General features: G+C 43.0%; 1 protein-coding gene across 1 annotated transcript in view; it reads left to right on the forward strand.

The window, feature by feature from the left end:
• The window catches only part of Acoxl (acyl-CoA oxidase like), a 270827-nt gene that overhangs the window by 133952 nt on the left and 111474 nt on the right, over positions 1 to 25401 (forward strand). Inside the window, 1 exon segment of the mRNA XM_036185521.1 lies at positions 12712 to 12801. Coding sequence (XP_036041414.1) covers positions 12712 to 12801 — 90 coding nt within the window.

Here is a 25401-nt window from a genome sequence, read left to right on the forward strand (position 1 = left end):
AGGACTCTGCTGGCTTTGGGAGCATGGGTTTAGAGTTCCCTCTGTCTACTCCACATTTCTTCCCTTCGCTCTCTGTTGTTTTATTAAGAGTGAAGTCAGCTAATGGAAAATGTTACTCACTTTTGGGGGATGATGACTTTTTCTTTCCCCCTCTCCCTTCTTCTTTGCCATTCCTCCCTTAAGCTCCACCAAGAATATATAAATGAATGTCCCACTTGGGAGGCCCAAACAGAAGGAAGAAAAATTTCCTTCTATAATAAAGCCTCAAGGTGCTGTTGAAAAGCCGAGAGAAGGATTCCCCCAGACTCCAAAAGATTTATTGATATATCGATATATCATAAACACCAATATGTATTTTGGAGATGTGTGTGTGTGTGTGTGTGTGTGTGTGTGTGTGTGTGTGTGTGTGTGTGTGTGTGTGTGTGTGTGTGTGTGTACACATGGGGTATATATGATATAACTATATGGATAAAAAATTCTCAACAAGATGCTAACAAACTGAATTGAACAGCACATTAAAAGTTCATTCACTGTAACCAAAAGGAATTCATTACAAGGATGGGATGCAAGGATAGTTTGATAGTATTCAAATCAATAAATGTGACAGCACATTACCAGAGTGCACAGTGACAGCATATGATCATTGTCATAGATACAGAAGACAGTGCTTGACAAAATTCAACATTTCTTCATGATCAAAACAAGTTAGGCACAGAAGGAAAAGCACTTCAACTCAATGAAGGCAACATGACGAACTGTAGTTAACGCATACTAAAGGAGGAAAGGAAAAGATTCTCCTCTAAGATCTGGACTAGAACAAAGAAGCCCGTCGTCACCACTTTCAGCCAACACAGCCTAGAAGCCTTAACTTGAGCAGCTAAGCAAGAGGAAGAAGCAGACATCCAGATTAGAAAGCGGGAAGTTAAATTAGCCCTGTTTGCAGATGACAGGCTTATGTAGGAAAACTGCAATGAAATGTTTAATCAATAGTTCACAGAGTGGCAAATGAATTTACTAGAGTCTCAGGATGCAAAATCAACATGCAAAATTAGCAGCATTTCTATATGTTCATGCAAAGTTATCTGGAAAATAAACCATCTCATTTATAATAGCTACCAAAAATGAATAGGGTTAAATATAACGAAAGTGGCAAAAACAACAACAACAACAACAACAACAACAACAACAACAACAAACCAAACCTCTACTAAAAACAAAACAATGAAACATTGGTGAAAGCAACTGAAGAAGACACAAAGCTGTAAATGAAGCCCATGCCCTTGAATTGGAGTACTTAATATCATTACAATGCCCATCGGACCCAGAGTGGTTTACATGCTATGTGTGATACCTACCCAAGCTCCAATGCAGGTCTTCACAGAAATGCTATGAACACTACCAGAATTCATATAGAGAAAACAATCTGAGTAGCCAAAGCAAACTTGACCAAAATTACTAAGAGCTCGATCACTACATGACTCCAAATCCATAGTAACCAAACAGCAAGATTCTTACAGCAAACCAGACAGAGACACTGAAACAGAGTAGAGAGCTGGACCCGTGCACCAGCCAAGTGATGATGGACAAATGTGTGAAGAACACATACAAGGAGAGGGCAGTCTCTTCAACTAATAAGAAAATGGGACACACACACACACACACACACACACACACACACACACACACACATTGAATTAGATCCTTATCTTTAACTATACACAAAACTTCCAGGCCTTTAATCCTAGCACTTGGGAGGCAGAGCCAGGCAGATCTCTGTGAGTTCAAGGCCAGCTTGGTCTACAGAGCGAGATCCAAGACAGGCACCCAAACTACAAAGAAACCATGTCTCAAAAAAACAAAACCAAAACCAAACCAACCAACCAAACAAACAAAAAACTTAGGTCAAAACTGACTGAGGACTTAAAAGTGAGACTCCAAACAATCAAACCATCTAGAAGAAAACAACTCCTAATTTTCTTTTTGTCAGGATGTTGTATCATAGTAACAGAAAATTAACTAATACGCTAGACTAGGAAGAATGGATGAGGTCTGCAGTCAATGAGAGACTCTGCCTCAATAAACAAAGTGGAGAACAACTGAGGAAGATCCTCAACATCAACATTGGGCTGTGTCTTAGTCAGTTCTATTATTGTGAAGAGACACCATGACCACGGCAACTCTCATAAAGGAAAGGAAACATTTAACTGGCTTACAGTTCAGAGGTTCAGTCCATTGTTATCATGGCAGGAAGCATGGCAGCAGACAGGAAGACATGGTATTGGAGAGGTAGGTGAGAGTTCTACATCTGGATCCCAGGGTAGCAGGAAGAGACAATGAGCCACTAGCCTGGCTTGAGCTTCTGACACCTCAAAACCCATCCCCAGTGATACACTTCCTCCAACAAGGCCACACCTACTCCAAGAAGGCCGCACCTCCTAATAGTGACACTCCCTGTTGGCCTAAGAAGCCATTTTTATTTAAACCACCTCAGGCCTCTATACTTATGTACATGTGTACCTGCATATACATGTATGCCCACATACATGCAAACATACATATACTCAGTACACTGGACACATTCATACACATGCAGAAAAGAATTAGACAAGAGACTTAAGTAGATGTTTTGTAAGAAATGAGATAAACAAGTGTCTACTAAGCATGTGAAAAAATGCACAGCATCATTAATCATTAGGCAAATGTAAATCGAGACTACAGTAAGATATTGTCTCTTCTTAGTGAGAATGGCTATTACATCAAAGAAAGATGGAAGCTAGCAAGTGTTGGTTAGGATGTGGGAGATGGGGGACACTTGTATGTTGTTGCTAGGAGAGTAAATTAGTGTAGTCATTATGGAAAACAGTATGGATGTTATCCCCCAAAGCTAAAAATAGTGGCATAATATCATTCAGAAATCCCACTGCTGCATATGTGCCCAAAATAAATAAAACCACCTTGTTGAGGTATGTCTGCACTCTGTGTTCATGACAGCACTAATTGTAATAGTCAAGGTATACAACCAATTTATGTGTTCATCAATGAATGAATGGATAAAGTATGTTTGTATATATGTGTGCATATATAATATTATACGTATATTTCTCAGTCTCAGATATTCTACTGTAGTAACAGAAAAGGGACCAAGAGATGCTCCATATACACACATACTGCGTTTTCTTTGTCTGTGTACATGGCTATAAAAAGAATGAAAGCCTGATGTTTTATGACATTATAGACAAAACTGAAGGACATTATGTTAAGTAGAATGATCCAGGTACAGAAAGACAAATACTGCATAATCTGACTCATGTAGAACCTAAAAAGTTTGTCTTAGAGAAGAGGAAGTAGGGTGTAGCTACTGTACCATTTAGGGTACTTGGAGCTTGAGGTGGTTAATGGGGATGCAGTAGCAAGACACTGGTCAAAGCCATAGAATGCAGCTAGAAAAGGGAAATGGACTCTTAAGAAGTTAGCTGGTGATGGTCTAGTGTATTCTTCAAAATGTAAGGAGTGTGGGTGTTACGTTTTTACTATAAAAGTGGTCACGATGTGGGGTGATGTGTTTGTTAAGGAGCTAGCAATACTGTTTCACCAGGTGTATATACTGAAGAATACCGTGTACATGATAAAACCATATGCTATCTGTCCATTTAAAAAGTGAGTTCAAGGGGCTGGAGAGATGGCTTAGTAGTTAAGAGCATTTGCTGCCCTTGTAGATGGCTGGAGTTTGGTTCCCAGCACTCACGTGGTGGCTCATAGCCTGCCTGTAACTGCAGTTCAAGGGGATCCAATACCTTCTTCTGACTGCCTGGTGCCAGGCATGCCCATGGTGCATGTACAGGCATGCAGGCAAGACAGTCATATGCATGGAATTTTTAAAAAAGTCAAATCTTTAAAAAAGAAAGGATAAAGTACCATTGTGGGTGGGGAGTTGTTGTTTGGTGTGGTTAATGTTTTTAGGGCTGGGGAGATGGCTCAGATGTTAAGCACACCCACTGGTTTTGCAGAGGACACAGCTAAGTTCTCAGCACCCATTTTGAGTGCTTCACAACTCTCTGCAACTCCAGCTCCATGGGATTCAATGACATTTGGTCTCTGTGGGAACCTGTACACACGTGACACACACATGCACATGCACACACATGCACAAATAAATAAGCAAAAAATAAATAATTAAAATTAAAAAAATATTTTTTTTAAAGGAAGGAAATTGAAATAAAAAAGACAAGAAAAGAAGTAAGAAAGGAAAAGGAGAAATTTGCTGTGGAACAATCCTTTTCTACACTGTGAATATGTATTACCCTCATTGGTTAATAAAAAGCTGACAGGCTGGCAGCTGGGCAGGAAGTTAGGTGGGAAAGCCAAACTGAGAATGATGGGAAGAAGGAGGGTGGAGTCAGGAGAGACACCAGCCAGCTGCTGGAGGAACAAGACCTGCTAGAGCACAGGAAAAGCCATGAGCCATGTGGCAAAATGCAGATTAATAGAATTGGGTTAATTTAAATGTAAGAGCTAGTTAATAACAAGCCTGAGCTATCTGCTGATTATTTACAATTAAAATAAGCCTCTGTGTGATTATTTGGGACCAGGCGGTCAGGACAGGAAATACCAAATTACATAGGGCATTGCAATGTGGGGCTGAAATTTTCATGTGAAACATGACAAAAGCTTTAAAAGGATTCTAAACACACAAATACAGAGTCAAGCATGGCATTCTTGGTTGCCTTTTCTCTGGTGTGTTCTGTTTGCTGGCAGTGAGTAGAGGCATGGCTCCTTTAAAAGACAGCTTTCTGGCTCTGTGCTAGTGGCAAAAACGGCAGCTCTTTTAAAAGACCCTATTACCAAACACTTATATGGTGTTTCTGAGCAGCTGGTGGCATACTACTTGGTAGCAGCATGGACCTAGAAACTTCCCAGAATTGTAGCGGTAAACATGGCTTCCAGAGCTGGTGGCAAATGTGCCTCCGCCAGGAAACTAGCCTCTCAGGGAACTGAAGGGGAGAAGCCAGCACCAGCATGCCATACTCTAAGTTGCAGAGCAGGTTTTTTGCCGCTGCAGACAGAAAAGGTTACAGATGCACGTAAGGACAGATCCAGACAGAAAGAGCCTCTAAACAGGTCATGGCATGTTTAAAAAATGTGCATAGGCTTGGGAGAGAGAGATAAAAAAGAACACATATATAGTCTCAGATTAAAAAATATAGTTTTAAAATAAAGTCCTTAAATAGGAATAGAATAATAAAAAATGTAATTAGTCACATAAAGATGGAAAATACGCAGAGTCTGGATACTGTATGTTACTGTGTTGTCTTTAAATTTTTTGACTACCAATGAACAAATAATAACTGCTGAGAGACATTTGATTATGAAAGCTGCTAGATTAAACCAACCTATATATTTAAAAAATATCCTTACTTCAAAATTTAAGTCAAAAATATATGTTACTTTGGGAAAGAGATTCTGCTTTTATTTCCACAGGAAATGAGAGGCTGTGGATTCATTCTGGATTTAAAAAAAAAAATCAAGTTTGGTTGAGGAAGACCCTCTGAAAAATCTCTGATGGGAATGGATGGCCCAGATGATCCAGTGTTTCAGAGCTCCTCTCTTGCAGTTTCCTCTGAGTTCTGTATCCAGAATAGCTTCAAGGCTTCTGGCTGAGATGATCCAGCCTCACAGACTACTCCAGCCAAGACTTTACTATTATCCTAAATTTTCTCAGGGTCCCTCAAAAATTATCAGTTTCCTTAATCAACAGGAAGTAGTTTAGAGAACTATGCCCACATTTCTAAAATATTGGTTATAAATGTTTGCCGTCATTTGGGGGGTTGGTTACAAGTTGTTATTGGTAGTGGTCAGGAAAAAAGCTGAACAAAGGAGATTAGATTCAGAGATCTCATTCTAAAGAGGAAAAGGGAGATATAGAAATAGGATTAAAGGATAGATTATTCAATCTACTTTAATCCAAAAAAACAGCTATTAATCTCAGGATATTTTACATTGGTATGGATTTTAGTTTATTGATACTAACTTAAGTTAAAGTTATTTCTGTTATGCTGTATGTATGTATGTTTCTACTTTGTTTTTTAGGATATTGTGCTTATACAGCTCATTTAAAAATGTAATATATAATTAATAAATATAGATTAATAGTCATCTATAATAACAAACTTATAGTCATGTTAGTTAGGTTTTCAAGGTCATACAAAGATATCTTTCAGTTAGATAGGTAACCTTCAAACACTTCAAAGACCTATAGAATATGGCATTTAAAATGTTTTAGGAACTTAGACATTTTATGACAGTGAGATACATCTGCTCCTGGCAGCACCAATATACTCCAGAGAAGATGGTGGACATCCAAGAAACTCCACATGTTGTTTGCTTTGTTTGTGGCAAAAGCTAGCCATGTGGGCAAAGAAACTGCTCTTGCCTCAATTGCTGACAGTCACTTTCCAAACTGGACCAGCAGAATGCAAGAAAGGTGACTGCCAAGACAAGGTAGAAAGTCCTTCAAAATTCCCTGCCTCACAGGAAAGTCTGTCAGATATGCTAGGCCTGTAGGCCAAAGATGGATGCCCCAGTGTTGCAGAGGAACTTGGAGTGACTGTCCAGACAGCCTGATATCCCTGTCATTAGGTAACATTTCATCCTTCTGGGGTCTTTGATGGAGTTGAAGACTAAATACTTAAAATTAGTTTTCTTTAGTTATAACAGAAAGTAAATTAGATACAAAATTTTAGACTCACCAAGATAAGATAATTAAATATTTTCTCTATTTTTGTCAAATGCAAATCAATTGGGCATTGTTACTGTAATTTTTACTTAATAACTGTTTTTGTTGTATATAGTTTTACTATATTAAGGTAAAAAACCTTCCTTTTTAATTAGACAAAAAGAGGAAATGCTGTGGAACAATCCTTTTCTATACTATGATTATATATTACCCTCATTTATTAATAAAAAGCTGACAGGCTGGTAGCTGGGCAGGAAGTTAGGTGGAAAAGTCAAACAGGGAATGATGAGAAGGAGGGTGGAGTCAGGAGAGATGCCAGCCAGCTGCCAGAGGAACAAGCCGTGCTAGAGACAGCTAAAGCCACCAGTCATGTGGCAAACACAGATGAACAGAAATGGGTTAATTTAAATGTAAGAGCCAGTTAGTAATAATCCCGAGCTATTGACCAAGCATTTATAATTAATATAAGCCTCTGTGTAATTATTTTGGACTGGGCAGTCGGGACAGGAAACACCTGATCACAGAAATTAGAAGGGAAGTGAGAAAAGGGGAAGAAAAATGGGAAGTGAGACACTTGACATAATGGAAAGGGGAAGCCAAGGAAGGGAAGTGTGTGTTGGGGGCATGGGAGGTAAATGAGCAGATGGGGGAATCCAGATAAGTAGGAAATTTGACTTAAACAAAACCGGGTAAATAAATAAAGTAAGTGAGAATTGTGAAGTGTATGGGGGTGGAAATGGACCCAGATGTGAGGCATGGGAAAGGGGAAGTGAGACCCGTGAAGAGTATGGGGGTGGAAAGGGACCCAGATGTGAGGCATGGGAAAGGGGAAGTGAGAATTGTGAAGTGTATGGGGTGGAAATGGACCCAGATGTGAGGCATGGGAAAGGGGAAGTGAGAATTGTGATGTTTATGGGGTGGAAAGGGACCCAGATGTGAGGTATGGGAAAGGGGAAGTGAGACCTGTGAAGAGTATGGGGGTGGAAATGGACCCAGATGTGAGGCATGGGAAAGGGGAAGTGAGAATTGCAAAGTGTATGGGGGTGGAAAGGGACCCAGGTGTGAGGCATGGGAAAGGGGAAGTGAGAATTGCCAAGTGTATGGGGGTGGAAAGGGACCCAGGTGTGAGGTATAGGAAAGGGGAAGTGAGAATTGTGATGTTTATGGGGTGGAAATGAACCCAGATGTGAGGCATGGGAAAGGGGAAGTGAGAATTGTGATGTTTATGGGGTGGAAATGAACCCAGATGTGAGGCATGGGAAAGGGGAAGTGAGAATTGTGATGTTTATGGGGTGGAAAGGGACCCAGATGTGAGGCATGGGAAAGCGGAAGTGAGAATTGTGAAGTGTATGGGGGTGGAAAGGGACCCAGGTGTGAGGTATAGGAAAGCGGAAGTGAGAATTGCAAAGTGTATGGGGGTGGAAAGGGACCCAGGTGTGAGGCATGGGAAAGCGGAAGTGAGAACTGAGAAATATGAAAGGGGAAGGTTGGGAATGTGAGATAAATAAGAAGCGGGGTTCCAGATAAGTCAGAAATCTGAAACAGAAATGGGGAAGCCAGAGGAGGAAGTGAGAAGGGAAACAAGTGAGGACGAGAAAGGAAGCAAGATGGAGGAATCGAGAAAGGAGGAAAGCAAAATACGAGAAACTGGAGCAGGAAACAAGGAAGTGGGTCATGGAAAGCGAGCCAACAGAGGAAATTAGGAAGGGGGTGAGGGAACCGTGATGTGTTTAGAAATGAGAAGACAAATACAAAGTGAGAGAGAAGGAGGCAGACGAGGGAGTGGAGAAATGAGGAGGAGAGGAAACCTCACCCCAGACCCCTCACACACTCTTCTCTGCAGGGAGGGGCTGGTGGCTGGGCCATCACCGGGGTGTGGTAGGTGGAGAAGATAGGCATCCTGTGCTGCCTAGACCCCAGCACCAGCCGTCCTGGGTGGTTACTCAGGGCAGGCAGCTGTGGGGACAGAGACAGGCCGGTGGCCCTCTCACAGAAACGCCGAGTCCACGTGCAGTGGACACAGACTAAACAAGGAGCTTAGGGACATGGCCGAGGAGCAGAGAACGAGCAGGGATCCCCTTGCAGCTCGCAGGGGACGGAGGGAATCCTGCTCCAAAACGCCAGGGAAGGGACGAGGCCAGTGTGGCAGAACGGAGTGGAAAACCTCACTGCGCTTCAGCTGTCTCCTCCCTCAGTGCAGTGGGGAGATGGGGGCATGCTGGACCACACAGCGCAGAGTCAATGCTTGGGAATGGCCTCTGGGAACAGCCGTGGAGCTGGGTTTTAAGACTTGAGGAGGTCTCCTCTGATTGTTCCTGCCATGGTCCGTCATATCCCTCCTCCCTCCAGCTGTGTGACCCCAGGTTTCCGTCCTAAGCCATGCATGGCCTCTGGATTGCTCTTTCCCAAGCGTTCATTCATCTCAGGTACTAGATTGTTATTTTCCGTTCCTCTTTCCTTCCTTCCTTCCTTCCTTCCTTCCTTCCTTCCTTCCTTCCTTCCTTCCTTCCTCCCTCCCTCCCTCCCTCCCTCCCTCCCTCCCTCCCTTCCTCTCTTTCTTTCTTCATTCATTTATTTCTTTTGACAGGGCCTTGCTGTATACTGCAGGATGGCTTTAAGTTCTGGGAGAGTCTGTACCACCATACCTCCTCATCTTTTCTCCTTTTGATTTTCCTCAGTTTCTTTCTTTCTTTCTTTTTTTAAAATGGGGATTATTTACTGCTTTTAGCAACTAATAATTTTTTTATTTTTAATTAAAAACACACAAACAATTACTGGAAAACTGAGATTCTTTTTCTAAGTTTTTAGTCTCATTAATAAAAGAATTTAAAAGTTGGCTCAAGGAAATTCAAGGATGATTTTATTAGAATTCAAGAAAAACAACAATAACAACCAGTATAGGCAAGCTGGAAATCTGAGCAGCTGGCAGGAGAGGAAGTAAAAAAATAGTCATGGCTTTTAACTTAGCCACAGAGGTCGGAGAAACACTGAGAAAGCCCTGAACTTGCGTAGGAGTGCCTAGCCACAGACCTAACTTCAGAGGCCGGTGAATCCAGGCTCTGTGAAACTGACATGTGAACAGCCTGTTAAGAAAGGAGAAATGGGGTCTGGAGAGACGGCTCAGCAGTTAAAGGCACTTGCAGCTCTTGTAGAGGACCTGGATTTGGTTTCCAGCACCCACATGGTATTGACCCACAACTACCCCTAACTCTAGTTCCAGAGGGTCCAGTGCCCCCTTCTGGCCTCTGTGGACACTGCATGCAGGTGGGCCATACACATAAATCAAAAAAGGTTTTTGGTTTTTTTAAGAAAGAAAAAATGAGGTTGAGAATGACAGTGGGTTAGCTAGCTGAGGAAAGAGCCCCAAAGCATGGCCCCTTTAAGAACGCCGCCTCTACTGTTTGGAGCGCTGGACTTCTTAAATGTGTGTTCTGCTCCACTCCTTATCAGAAGCTGATAAGAAAGGGCTTCCAGCCTTCCTCTGCAGACTGACTTTTTTAATGGGCTAATCTTGAGGCATCCTGTTCTTGTTCTCCTGCCACAAAACCCTTTATAATCATTTGTCCCCAAAGAATTTTGGACCTCAAATTTAGAATTTAAGCCACTCAGTAATATGGCTGCAAAATCCCTTTTAAGAAATTCAGTGCATTGTGGGTCTTTAAGTTCACACACACTTTATGTTAGGTCTTTCTTGGCATGGCTAGCTTCTATATAGGTCACCTCAGATATCCTAAGGATTTAGTCTTCGTTGAGGCCAAGCCTTCCTACCCTGTTCTGAGGAAATTAGGTGGTGTACACAGGATTGGTGATTTCAGAAAAGAGGAAAGACCAGAGCTCACATGTGGTGGACATAGTATTCTTTTTGCTCTCATTTCCAGTTGTCCAGAAGCCCTAATCCCTCAATATATATATATATCTTCATTATTATATATATATATATATTTCTTCATTATTATATATATAATTCCTCATTTTATATATATACATAATTCCTCAGGTCTGAAGGCGCCCCAGAACATCTGCAATCATCACACAGTTTTATTTCCCTTTCTAACCAGATGAGAAGTTCAAAGAAGGCACTCTGAGCTAGGAGATAAGTAAATGATACTCACTTGCAGACCCGATAGACGAGGGACCCTCTCATGTTCGCAGGATGCGGTGTCCTGCCCACTGAGAGACTGCTGCTGTCTGTGTGGGTGGATTATGGCTCCTCTCAATACAGCCTCCATCGGTCACCCAGCTTCCAGGGCAGTGTAAAGAACCTATTTCTTCTCTTTCGCCGTGAGAAAGCAGAGAAAAATGCTTAGGAGAAAAACAGCAACCCACATTGCTTCTTCAGCATTGTGTCCTGGATGTTGTTAAGAGCTGTACTTCTTAGGCGTAGCCACTGATCCTCAGCACTTGGGTGGTGAACTATTTCATGTTCATCTCTTTTTCCACACCACACCATGTGAGATACTTCTAGAACACTCCATGAACATTTCCCAAACCATCTATCTTGTAAATTGGGGGTGCTGTCCATGTCACAGGCTATTCATGTGAGGACAGATGAAGGAAGTGAAGTGAGGCAGAGTTATGTGATGCCTCAACAGGGTCTGCAGTGATCATCCTGTGTGTAGTGGAATCAAAATGATGAAAGTGAGTCAGCCCAGGGTGTGTGGTGTGTGTGTGTGTGTGTGTGTGTGTGTGTGTGTGTGTGTGTAAGGGAGATAAACTTCTCCAGGTTGGAAATGTTACTGATTTATTTGTCCACAAATAGAATTGGCTTACTTTTATGAGAGTCATTAAGGATTCTAACAGGCTTCTGAAGAGCGCTTTGCTTCTGTTAACTGTGAGTGGTAATACCTCTCAGTGTAACACTGAGGAGGAGAGTGGTCTATATGCCCGGCCTTAAAGGGTAGTTTTTCCTGCAGGGAGCGGGGCTTTCACAGTTCTGTGGGCAGCAGGATCCTGGGTGTCCAGGCTTCTAGGAGCTCCGGTAGCCATTTTCAGAAATGAAGCAGGCCCCCCATGTATTGAGGGTCTCTGAGATTCAGGTGTGTTATTGGCATGTAACTACTCTCCTGTGGGCATGTGGCTCTCATGTGGCTTAAACATTCTAACAGAGATGAAAGCCCATCTTTTCCTATTCAGAGCTGATGTGCAGACTGCAGATACTGAGAAGTAACAGGACAGTCACCTCTGATATGACAGGTAGGCTGGAGGGACAGCAGGCTAAATTCTGTGCAGAGAACCCTGAACTGAAGGAGACTGAGAGGTCTTGGCAGGGAAGAGCTCTTAGGCCAGAGACAAGCCATGCTCCCCTCATGCTTGCCTGGACCTGTACTGACATTCTCCTGAGGGACCAGTTCTTTATGTGAGGAGACAGACAGCACTTGGATAATTGTGGGTTACTACCTTCAAAATAGAATTTGAGGAAATGAAAAGGAAGAAGAGGAGGAGGAAGAGGGGCAGGGTGGGAGGGGAGAGGAAGAAGTTGAAGAGGAAGAAACCAATTAAAGAACGAATTTACAATGCAGAATAGTTAATAATATTAAGACGTGAATGTCAGCATGAGACTTTTATCCTGCTTTCCAATAGTCCTCAGTCTGGTGGTCAGCTTTTAGAAGGAGCATGTGGGGGTGGGGAGGCATCATTCTCTCAAACACATTTGTGTAAGTCCCTAGTAGAATTCAGAAGAGTTGGAAAACAGAAAGAATAATGGTGTAATTAATTGTAATCTTTTGGTTAAATATGAAATGGCCATTTGTAGATGTTTTACTATCAATAAAGATAATACTCAAAGTAGTCCTTATGACCTCAAAGGTAATGTGAGATATCAAAATTATTCTGCATAAAAGATACATGGCTCTTTTATTCTCCCAGTGTTCTATGTTTTTAATTTCAAGTAAACTATTCTTTCTATATAATGATGGCATTGAAAATTTAAATTTCGTTCTTTTTCCTCTCCCTTCTTTTCTCCTCTGCTTCTGCGACAGGGTTACATGATGGAAAACCGGATCTCAGGCCTGAAATGTGACACAGATGTGTTTGTAACCTTTGAAGGTGACAATGTAGTCATGCTTCAGGTAAGATTTGGGACACGTTTATTCATTTTAAACAGCATGGTTTTCTAGACCAAGAGTTATCCAAAGAATCTGAAGTGTTCTGTACATTTTATCTTTATCTGAGATCTCCATTTAATCGGCAGATGTTCTCCTGTTAGGCAGTTGAACAGGAGATTGGGTTATTTCTCTTCTAGGTCATCTTTGATGTTGAAATATGTCTTTGTAGTTTCAGAAAACTGCTGGCATGTTCTAACTCAGATGTTTCTACTAGCAAGGCTATTCCAATAGAGTATGTAGGCCCTGGAGAAAAACAAGGGAAAGACAGAATGCTAAGTCACAGAAGGATAGGCTAGTCAGCCTCACTAGACAACACAGAAATTTGTCCCAGGACAAATTGGGACACTGTTCCCTTTTCAAGTTAGCTCATGTGGCAGAGCATGTTGAAGGTATGCTTGTTGCTGTGGGACTATGTGTGATTCTACCCCAGGACTCTACCCTAATCATCATAAACATGGAAGAAACCAAGAAACAAACAATACATTCTCACCACTACATAATTTATGAAAGTAATGAATATCAGTAGCAAAATGATTATGTAAATCATACTCTGACCACTCCACAGGGAATTATATATCACCTTTAAAATTGTGCTTGCAAGCAGTTCTGCGTCTAACAGAAATTAAAAGCTTGTGCTAAGTAAAATGATATAAAATTGCACACAGGGTGTAATGATTGTGTTTTTAAAAGACAATAATGGATGCTGGTTGAGTCAATGAGTAAAATACTTGCTGCACAATCATGGAGCCTAAAATTCAGAGCCTCAGAACCCATACAGAAAGCTGGACAGGTGTGACAGCTGCCTGTAACCCCAGCACACAGGAGGCAGAGCTAGAGGACAAGCAGGGTCACTAAACTAGACAAAATGGAGAGCTCTGGGTAAGTGAAAGGCTTGGCTTCAATATAGAAGGTGGAGAGCAATGAAGAAAGACACCTGACATCAACCTTAGGCCTCTGCATGTGCACATATGCACTCCCACATACATACATATGCACATATGTACTCTTACATACATACTGGGGACTTGTGGTCTGTTAGTGGAATAGCCGCATCTCCCTGGGTCCTCTCTTAATAATTCAACATCCTGGATAACACCCAGCAAACAAGTAGGATGTCACTGAAGGGGAAAGAAGATACTGGCTGCCTAGGGACTTTGGGACTTGAGACATGAAAAGGTGATTATTTGCCCAGGTTTCTAAGAAGCAAGGACAAAATACTCTCCAAATGAAAGATGCTCCCATAGCTGAAGGACCAGGAAAACAGTGGCCAGACAGTGGAAAAACTTGACTACGTCCACTTTGAATCAGTTAGGCACAGGAAAGGAGATCCTAACCCTCTTCCCACCCCACCCACCAACAATTTCAGTTGGGTTCAGGTAGGGAGCCGATGTGTGTTTCCCATGGCCCAAGGAAGTAGGCAGCATAAAATGGTAGCATCCATGTCTCTATGCAGTGACATGCAGGGAGCTATTCTCGGTTCCTCCAATGGAAGCAGAGAATCCTCAAGATCTCACTCCAGGATGTACCACTGGAGCCTGTTATCAATGGAGCCTCTATAGCTACCAGTCAGGTGATGACAAGTAATGATGCCCGCTCTAGTGTCAGCTTGGGGATGAGGGCCAGGATGATCATCTCACAGCCTTCCATCACTGTGACAAAATGCCCAAGGAGTGGACTGTAAAATAGGAAGGGTTTATGTTGACTCAGTGTCAGAGGTTTTAGTTCACTTGGCTTTATTGTTTTGGGGCTGTGAGACACAGCATCATGGTGGGGACCAGGTAACAGAACACAACTGCTCACTGTGTGGGAACTGGGAAGCAGAGAGTGAGGGAGGAGGCGGGGGTAAGATATAGACCCCAAGTACACACTTTCAAGGATCCACTCCCTTCTATTAGGTTCAACTTTATCTCCAATAGCCTACCAAATTTTGAATTTATCAATGAACTAATCCATTGACTAGTCCAGAATCTTCATGATCCAGTCCCTTCCAAAGCCCTTCTCATGGCAAACTGGCTCTTAGCACATGGTATCCAGTGGTATTTTCAGATTCAAACCACAACTCACACCTCTCTCAACCCCAAAGTGGTTAGATGGGGAGCTGAGCACCAGCATCACTTGGTCTCAAAAGAGTGAAATGATATGAGGTAATACTCGACTTTCTCCTTCTTAATCAGGACAGAGAGCTGGGTCCCTATCCTCACCCAGCATCAGTAAGAGGCATAATGGGGTGGTGGAGAATGTGACAAATTGGCACTCTGTCTCCTTGTTCCCAAGCCCAGGCAGTGTAAATTAGTGGTCCATTCTTGTTAGGACAGTATTGAGGAAATAAATGGAAAGAGGAATGCACTTAAGCAGGGACCTTTGCAAACTCAGAATGAAACAGGAGTTCATTCTAATATCCAAATAGCCTGGATACAAGCAAGCCAAAAAAGAGCCTCACTTGTCACATGACAAGCCAGGAAAACATGAAGGAAACTCGGAAATCAGCAGATGCTAAATGAAAAGAATTGGATGCTGGAATTTCATGACAAAGGTTTAAAAGTAACCCACCACACACACACACACACACACACACACACACACACACACACACACACACACGCTTCTATGATAATAAGAAGGGAATGAACAAGCTGGAAACTCAAATTACAAACATATTAGCATTTATAGTTTTCCAAAGGAAAATGAAATATCTTGATATAAACCTAGCAAAATATAGATAAGATTTATATGTTCAGAATCCTATGTTTTCCCAGAAGATATCAAAGAAGACCTAAATGAATGTACATGATAAACATAGAAGACTTTTAGAGGGAAACGAATGACTAGGCATGCAGCTTGGTTGGCAGAGCGCTTGCCTGGTGTGCCTGAAAGTCTAGACTTAACGCCTAGGGTGGCATGAACTGTGTGGTGGTATGCATCTGTAATCTCAGAGCTCATGAGAGACGTGGAGGCAGGAGGGTCAGAGGTTTAAGGTCATCCTTAGCTTATATAATAAATCAGAGGCTAACCTGAGCTACAAGACACTTGTCTCAACACAAAACAAAACAAAACAAAAAGTGGAAAATTTCATGAGACCCATAACAAAGGAAAAAGTCATAGACTTGGCATCAAAAGCATAATTCATAAAAGAAGAACCGATACAAACTAAACTATGTTTGCCCACCTGTTGCTTGTCTCTGATTGATTTCTAGGAGTGGAAAGTAATTTCTGTTCCCTGGTTTCCAGAAATTTCTCGATTTCACTTAGGAACATCAAAGTAGGATGCGGTGCAGAGAGAAGCAATTGCCTCTCAACTGTCAGCTTCTCAGTGGGTCCCTTCCTTCTCAGGGGAAGGATGCTCTGGTCGGTACTGTCAGCCAGCACCATCTGCACAGTTGTTATCTAGGGATTGCCTCTGGAGACCATGCAGCTTGGAAACTCTGGGCACACAGCAAGGCAGGTGTCTTTCTGGGGTGTGACCGATGGCAAGCTGGCGGGCTGACCCCTCCCCAGCATCTGCGCTGTCAGAAGTTTCGTAATTCTGTTATTAACCAGAGCATTTCCAGCTCACTTACTTTAAGACTAAACTCCCAATTCTACCATGTTGGGTGGCTGTCCCATGGCACAGATATGCTTTAGGATTTCTGCAGCCTTTTCACATTTCCCTTTGAGAAAAATGGTTGGTTTTCTGACCCTTCCATTATTTTCTAGGGCAGAGATTTTAGGCTCTTAATGAAATTTAATTACACCCTCCACCAAATCCAATTATGATCTGAATCCATGAAATCCCATTAGAACTTCCTTTTGCCTCATTAGGTATACACCAAGACAGATCCCTGCCTAATCCACCCTGGCAGATTTCCTAAATAATGGCACCCAGAGACTTTGCATATATTGTTTATTACCCTGAAGTGAAAATATGCAAAACATGCAAATGAACCACAGGGAACTTGCTTAAAGACCAAGTGGGGGCATTCTGTTCCTACCTGGCTGGAGGGACTTCTCTTCTAGATACTCTGCCTAGGAGCTCTGATAGAGTGTTGTCTGTTCATAGGAAGAAGCCTTCCATACCCCATGAGTCCTGTGATCCACAAGAAGAAACATTTTTCCAAGCAAGTGAGAAGTAGCTTGCTGTAGCCCTGGACTGCTGTGGGTAGCCATGAGCACAAAATTTCCCTTTTGTGTTTTTGTTAAAATACTAGATTTTAGGGCTGGAGAGATGGCTCAGCAGTTAAGAGCACTGGCTGTTCTTCCAGAGGACCTGAGTTCAATTCCCAGCACCCACATGGCAGCTCACAACTGTCTGTAGCTCCAGTTCCAGGATACTAGACACCCTCATGCATGCAAAATTACCAATGCACATTAAAAAAAAAAAAAAAAACTAGATTTTAGATTCATTCAGGACAGAGACTGGGCCAGGCTTTTCTTGCACAGACTGGAGCAGCAACATTTCTTCCCTGGCCAAAGTGACCCATGCTGCAAATGACAGGGTTTCATTTCTTCTATAGCGGAACAGTATCCCATTGTATACATAAATCTCATGTTCTTTGTCTGCTTGTCTACTGATGGGCACAGAGGTTGACTGCATGTTTAGCTGTCATGAATGGTGCTGCAGTAGACACTGGCATGCAGGTATTTTTTGGCATGCTGGCTTCATTATTGGACAGATACTCAGAAGAGGGATAGTTAGAGCAAGTAGCCATTCTATCTTTAGCCCTCTGAAAGGCTGTTATGGTCGCCATAATGGCTGTGCGAAAATGTTTTTTTTCCTTCACCCCCCCCACACAAGCATTTTTTCTGTTTTGTTTTACTATTAGCTACTCGGAACGGTGAACTAATATCTCACTATAGTTTGATTTGTCTATCCCTATGTCTAATCACATTGAGTAGTTTTCATATATTTGTTGGCCATTAGAATCTTTCCTACAAAGTGTCTATTTTAAAGTCGAGTTATTTGGTTTGTTGTTCTATGAGTTCCTTCTGTATTCTAGATGCTAATCCTTTGTCAGATGGACAGTTGGTGAACAACCTCTCCCTTTCTGTGGGTTGTCTGTTTACTCTGGTCTATTTATTCTGCAATGCAGAAGGTTTTAGTTTAATACAATCCTTTTGTATACTTTCCTCATGCTTTTGAGGTCATATCTTCAAAATCATCACTTATACCATTATGTTAGAGTGTCCCCTTGTATTTTATTCTTGTAGCTTCATAGTTCAGAGGCTTAAATTTGAGTGTTTGATCCATTTTTGTATTGCTTTTTGTATAAGAGAGACAGGGGGCAAGCTATCCCAGTTTGTAGATGATATTCCTTGTATAGAAAAGCCTAAAGACTCTACCAAGGGTGCAATGGGGCTGATAAACTCAATAAAGCTTCAAGATAGAAAACCAACATGCAAAACTCTAGCATTGCACACACCCATTGACAAGATTCCTAAGAAAGAAATCACAAAAGCAGACCTATTAAAATTAGCCAAAAGTATAAAAATAAAGTGCACAGGAAACGTTGAGCAAAGAAGGCCTTCACTGTAGATATCACCAAACACCAAGGAATGAAAATGAAGATGTTAAAAACTAGAAAGAGCAGCCATGCTGTTGCATGGTAAGGTGTCCATGGAGCTCACAGAGATTTACAGATTCACAGTACTCTCCATCAATGTGGTCCACAGAACTACAAAACAAAAACAAAAACAAAAGATAACAAATAAAACCACACACACACACACACACACACACACACACACACACACACAAATTCATTTGCAGGAAATCTTGATCACAAAAAATACATCTCTCTACCAGATTTCATAAGGAACACAAACAGTATGGCACAGGCATAAAGCCAAGGAAAGAAGGCAGAAACCCAGAGATCAATCCAGTCATCTGCGGCTGACAGCGACGCCATAAGCTGACAGAAAACACAGTGAAGAAAGAACAGCCTCTTTGGTAAATGGGCAGCCTAGGGAGCTAGGCACCCAAGAATCAAGAACTTAAAAGACAATGGCTTTCTGGAACTTCCCCAAATAGAGTCTGTGTTTAGAAATACCTGGACGACAGTAACGCGGCAAGCCCAGGAAACATTCAGTCTAAGTGAGCACAGGAAAGCAGCGGGATCAAAGGGTGGCTTCGAACAGGAAGTGGTTTCTGTTCAACAAAGAGCACGAGTAAGAAGCCGGAAGGGCTTAGCCACGTGATGGGGAAAGCATATGTTCCTTCTTGAAACGAGAAAGAAGCCCATGAAGACGCCAGGGAAAACGGGTCGCACTGACACAGTCAAGAGCGCGCGAGACTCTATTGACCTTGGCACTTCTGCGGCTTGACCAAAACTACCAAAGAAGGATTGTCGTTTCTGGAATGAGACACTAGAGACAAAGCATCGAGTAGGAGCCTTTTACTTTTTACTTAAGATTTTTAGGTTATGTGATTTTGAGTTTTTAAGAATCAAGGATGCTTGAACTATAGTCCCTTTCTGTACTGTCACGGTCCTGAACTCAACAGCAGCTGTGGTGACCCACACAAGAAGCACACAGATCAAGCCGGCTAAAATTTCAGCACCACCCCTTACGGGGGAGCTATTTTTGGCAGTGGATAGTGTGTGGGGGAGCAAGTGTCATTATTTTTTGAGGGTATGACTACAGGTGGGTTTCCCATACTCCAGTGGATGACCCCACATTCATGCATATACGAGGCAGTGCTAACTGGATTTACTGAGTTACTGAGTTACCCAAAAACCAAAAACAAAACACATGCACATACAAAACAACCAAAAATAAAGGCATGAAGTTGATAAGGAACATGTTAGGGAAAATATGAAGGAATTGGAGAGAGAAATGAAGGGATATATATGAAGTTCTCAGAAATAAGGAAAAATTCTAAAAATATGTACTTCCTTCTTGAAACATAAAAAGTAGGGAAGAGAAGGATCGAAGAGTAACAGACAAGAAGTTCTTTCCAAGGGGCCAAATCTATCCATATCTATCATCTATGTATATATGTATGCATTTATGTATATGTCCATCTATCCATTACATATCTATCTATCTATCTATCTATCTATCTATCTATGCATCCATCCATTCATCCATTATCTATCCATCCATCTATTTATCTTTTAGCCTTACTCATGTCCTCCCTCCATAGCAGAAAGAATTTGAAAAATTTCCCCGGATAAGTAAGACATGGAGAACTAAAATGATATCTTTGAGGCCAACCTGGAGTGGAGTAAGGGCTGTACCTTGATCTGAAGTTCTGGAGTTCCCTCAATTCTAGGGAACACTGTGGTGAACCAGAAAGCAGCTTCACAGATGCTGGTCCTCTGACTTTGAGTGGCTAGCAGGTGATGTTGAGGGACCCAGCATTAGGACAAGCACATCCCCCATATCAGAAGGTAGGACCAGCTCAGTCACCTAGCCTATCTAGAGGGCTGAGATTTGGTTGGCCACAGGATCTGGACTGGTGACCACTGTTGTGGATCATAGCTCCTCTTTTCCTGGAAGATCAGCTTCCTGCTTCCTGGAAGGCCAAGGGTCTTTCTTGACCCACAGAGCTGGAGGTGGGGTGGGGAAATAGTTTAGAACCTTCCCTCAGATCTACAGATGAGGGACATCATAGAGATACCTGTGACATGATAACAGGAGAAATATTAAGATTAGATAAGAGGTGTGAAATAAGGGTGTGTAAAATGAGGCCAGAGAGGCCTCAGAGACATGGTTAACAGATGCTGGGGAGCCATGGTAGAGTAGTGCAGCCAAACTGTGCCAGGGGACCAAGCTGCAGACTTCAGAATGATGGGGGAGCCCAAGTTAGGGTGATGGCAGGGATACATAGAAGGATGTCTCCAAGATCTGTTTAGAGCTAGGATTGATCCCAAGCAATTCCCAATGTGATCATCCTCTCTGGGCATTAGAAGGACTTTGGAGCAGTTTTTTCAAAAGCTGACCAAGGTAGTTTGAATAGGCATTGTTTTTCTCTTTCCAAGTCCAGTGACCCACACACAAAGCTGGTACCCAGTTCTCGAAACCAGATGTTACATCGTCTAAATATTTAAAGCTCCCTTCAAGGATTCCATGTGTGCACTTTTGGAGAAAGAGAGCCTTCCAAATCCAAATCACTCTTTTTTCTTTGCTCTCTGCTCTCCAGAGAAATGCCTTCACTTTCTACACAGACTACAACAGTTCTTCAGTGAGGTTGATGTTAGCATTGTTGCACAATTGATGCCTGTGGGTCCTTGACAAAAATGTGTTAACTGTGTATTTTAATTTTGATGATAATCTAAACAGAAATAGTCTAAGTAGGGTATGTCAACAGTCAGAATAACAACCATCCAACCAGGGACTCACACAAGCTTCTAGCCTTTGTCTTTGTACATAGTTCCCTGCCATCCATGAGACCTCCCTTGATCCACGGGGTAAACATCCTGAGATCTTTTGTCGATGCCTAAAGCCACGAGTCATACATAGAATACCACCCCCTGGCTATGCTATTTGTCTATTTGTTCCTGGACACACACACACACACACACACACACACACACACACACACACACCTGTGATGAGATTTAATTTATATGTTGGATGCAGTGAGATTAGCTAAAAATGGTAATAGCACAATGATAAAGATATATTATATATAATAGTATCAAAACTTAAGACTATTTCTGGAATTTTCCATCTAATACTTTCTGCAGACATAGCCATGGGTAACTGAAATCTCAGATAGTCTGTGAATGAGGGAAGACTGTGGGATTTGTAAGCTAGCTGTACCATGCCCCACCTTGGTCACTGGAAGCCAATAAAGGAAGAAAAGATGTAGGTTTAATTTAAATGAAAAAAAAAGTGTGTACGTGTGTGTGTGTGTGTGTGTGTGTGTGTGTGTGTGTGGTGTGTGTGTATGTGTGTGTGTGTATGTGTGTGTGTGTGTGTGTGTGTGTGTGTGTGATGTGTATGTGTGTATGGTATGTGTGTGGTGTGTGTGTGTATGTGTGTGTGTGTCTGTGTGTGGTGTGTGTGTATGTGTGTGTGTATGTGTGTGTGGGGTGTGTGTGTGTGTGTGTGTGTGTGTGATGTGTATGTGTGTATGGTATGTGTGTGGTGTGTGTATATGTGTATGTGTGTGTATGTGTGTGTGTGTGTGTGTGTGTGTGTGTGTGTGTGCCAAGGAAAAGCCAAGGGACAAGGGACAGCATGGTGTGCTGCTGTAGGAAGGCCTTCACAGGCCACAGAGAGGGTAAGGAGGTGGACCTCTTCCCCAGCCAAGAGCAAACGGTCTGGAGTTCTGCCACAGTCTAGGAGGGCCAAGTTTCTGCCACAAAGCAGTCTATCCCTTGCTAATTGGGCAGTGGATGTGAGTGTCATTGGTGTTTGTAGTGTGGCTTGTATTTAATTTTATCGTTTATAGTTGGACAGATCTATAAACATAAGGTATTTATATATAGTTTTACATTTGAGCATGTTTAAGTGACATAATTTGAAACAAGTAAAGTCAACATTGCAGGGGAATTTGTCCCCCACCCCAGGAAGGTTTCCACATTACTCAAGTTCAAGAAAACTTGAGAGGGTTTGTTTTCAGCCGTCTCCTAGCTGTTTATTTCTTTGTCACAGATTTTAGACTTCATTTGCTTTTATTTTGAGTAATAAAAATTATACACATGTAACATTGGAATTGTGATCATAGCCAGGATTTGGGTATGAGGGAGGACTGACATTTTCATGAGCACAGGGACCTGATGGAAGTGAGGGATGTGCCCACAGGGGGAAGCCTGGGATGGGGTGGGAGTCGGGATGAGGAAACTTCAGTTTGGGAGGGGATCTCCTTTGCTTTGGAGAGTTTAGTCTGAACCAGTTGCTGGTGGGTCTGTCAATCAGTACATGCAGTAATGTGGCTAAAACCATCCAAACACCTATCATTCTCCTTGGGGACCCTGGGGACAGCACTGTGGCCCATCTGTCCTTGAGGCCTGACCCTCTTCCCAGAGGTCAGCTTCATTGAACTGACAATGTTAGTTTCTGGATCATTTTGTGGGTCTCAAAGCAGACACCTCAAATCCTGGAGGAGGATGGAGCCTCAAGAAGGTCCCCCACCCCCCACCTTCTCCACCCCCACCATGAATCCTTCAGCTGGACTCCTCTCTGGTCCCCTTGAATGTCACAGTGCACAAGCCTGAGCTCTGAGCTTCAGCTAGGCAGAAGGCTAGGGATGAGGATGAACATTTTCTGTCTCTCAATCAAACAGGGTTTGGACCCAAACAGCAAACCTGTGGGGTGTAGAAGCACTGAGCCAGCTGATGGCGGAGCACAAAGTGGTTCTTTAGGGCGGTAACAGACTGGGAGGGCTGCAGGGCAGGGCCACACTCCAGGCTCCTCATACCCAGCTGCTATGGGTCCTTGGAAGATAACTGAATAATGGTCTTGACCTTCAGGGCCAAGTGGGTCCTTTAATAACTGCAGCAGGCCCAGGAGGCTCAGAGTATGGTGGGGAGCTAGAAAATCTGAGGTCCCTTTTCTTCTTCCAAGGGGCCTACAGCTGCTGCTTAGCTCTTGCTGATAGATATCCTGGGGAATGTGGGTTCAGGCTTTCCAGAATTTACAGACTCTCAAATGGGGAGCACAGCGGGTTTTTTGTTTGTTTGTTTTGTTTTTGTTTTTGGTTTTTGTTTTTTTTTTTTTGAGACAGGGTTTTTCTGTGTAGCTTTGCACCTTTCCTGGAACTCGCTTTGTAGACCATGCTGGCCTCGATCTCACAGAGATCCGTCTGCCTCGGCCTCCCAAGTGCTGGGATTAAAGGCGCACGCCACCAATGTCTGGCTACCACAGTGTTTTTAATGTGGAATGGCTGGCATGGTGGCGTCAAATGAGCCTATCTACCAGGAGGGATGAGAGCCACCCACATAGTAGGCATAGGCCTTGCCTCCAAACTGACAATTCTCCTAGAAGTTTCTACTCTGAACACTAACTTTGGACACTGATGGAAGAGATTGGTGGCTCCCTGGGGAAGGCAAGGGACCAGGATTGAGCCTTACAGGTTCCCGTCCTTAGATCCAAGACATTCCTGGGAGATGGCCTCTTGTGACTGTAAGTCCTCTGCATTGGCAGTGACTATAAGACGTACAGGGAGGGGAGGTACTGGAGGGATGATGCTCACTTGGGCTAGACAGCCTGGCTCTGTCTTATTCCCACTGTGAAATATCTAGTTTGGCCTTTTCCTAGAATGGGGGCATCAGCTATAATATACATAGGGTCATGTGTATATTGTTCTCTGTGTTGTCATAGACTGCTGGGTGAGGATAATAAATGCAGTTATGCTGTACCATGGCCATCTTGCGCATACAAGCTCTGTGTCTGTCCCTATGCCAAGGATGGCTTCGGTTTCTGTACAGCTGTGTTAGTCGCCAGATAACGCACCAGCCTTCTCTGGCAAGGGCGAGTCTGAGCAACTCCCATGAAGGGGTGCCATACGGCCCTGCTGTAATAGTGGAAGGTTTGAGCCACATGCTGTGGCAGGGCTCAGAATGTGCGACCCAATATGTGGGAAATGAAAGGGGCCAAGGGGAATGGAGGAGAAGACTAAGGAGGAGGAGGCCTGGGTAAACTCTCCAAGTCTGTCCTCTACTGCACACACAGTACGGCCCACAGACCTGCACATGCAGAGATGTCAAACCACAACTGCCATGTTACACTCAAAGAGTCTATCAGATGCTCTAACAGGAAACAGCAAAGGTGCTTTCCCAGAAGCCTCTCTGTCCTCTGAGGTGTTCTTCCCACAGCCCTGGAAGTATTTCCCACCCAGCCCAGATAATTGCATTGTGAATGGGTGGAGCCTCTCTATGTCTATGTTGTTGGGACCTGTTGTCACCTGTCACCCCCATGCCTCCTGTGGAGCTGTCTCTGCCATCTGTCTGGTACTCATCTTTTCTTGGATTCTGTATGAACCCCACTAATTGTCACTATGCCTGTCACATAGTAGGTGCAATTCGGGTAAAAAATTATTAAAGATGTGAACTCCAGTTTGAGGTCCAACCCTTGCCCTTCCTGGCTTTGTGGCCCTGGCAACCCACTTGAGTTGTCTTAGCTAGGCGATCGATAGCCAAAGATGCCCAAGCAGGACATGAACTTTCTGTCTAAAGAGGTTTAGAACAAAGCCCAGGTAGATGCTCAGGGGAAAAGGCTGTTGCCATCATGAGTGTAGCATAAAGGATTAATTAATTAAGTAAGGAAGGGAGGAAGGAAGGAAGGAAGGAAGAAAGGAAGGTTAGTTCTCTGCCCTTTCAAGTTCACACTAACCCTCCCTCCTCCATGAAGTACCCTCTGCCCCTCAGAGTGGAAGGATCTACTCTCCCCACCTTGGGCTTCTGGGCCTGTCATGTCCTTGCTGATGCATCATGACTTTATCCAGTCCATTGTGCACATGCTGACCTCTCTAGTTCACACACAAGCTCTCAAGAGACACATGTGTCTCATTCATCACTGTAGTTGGCACTAAACTTAACATTAGCAGTAGATCCGGTGCACATAGTAGGTGCTTCATAATGTGGTAGACTGAAGGAAGAACACAGTTAACCTGCAGTTCATTTAACTGGGAAGAAACAGAGT

This window comes from Onychomys torridus, chromosome 4 (genome assembly GCF_903995425.1).
Source record: "Onychomys torridus chromosome 4, mOncTor1.1, whole genome shotgun sequence".
NCBI lineage: Eukaryota > Metazoa > Chordata > Mammalia > Rodentia > Cricetidae > Onychomys > Onychomys torridus.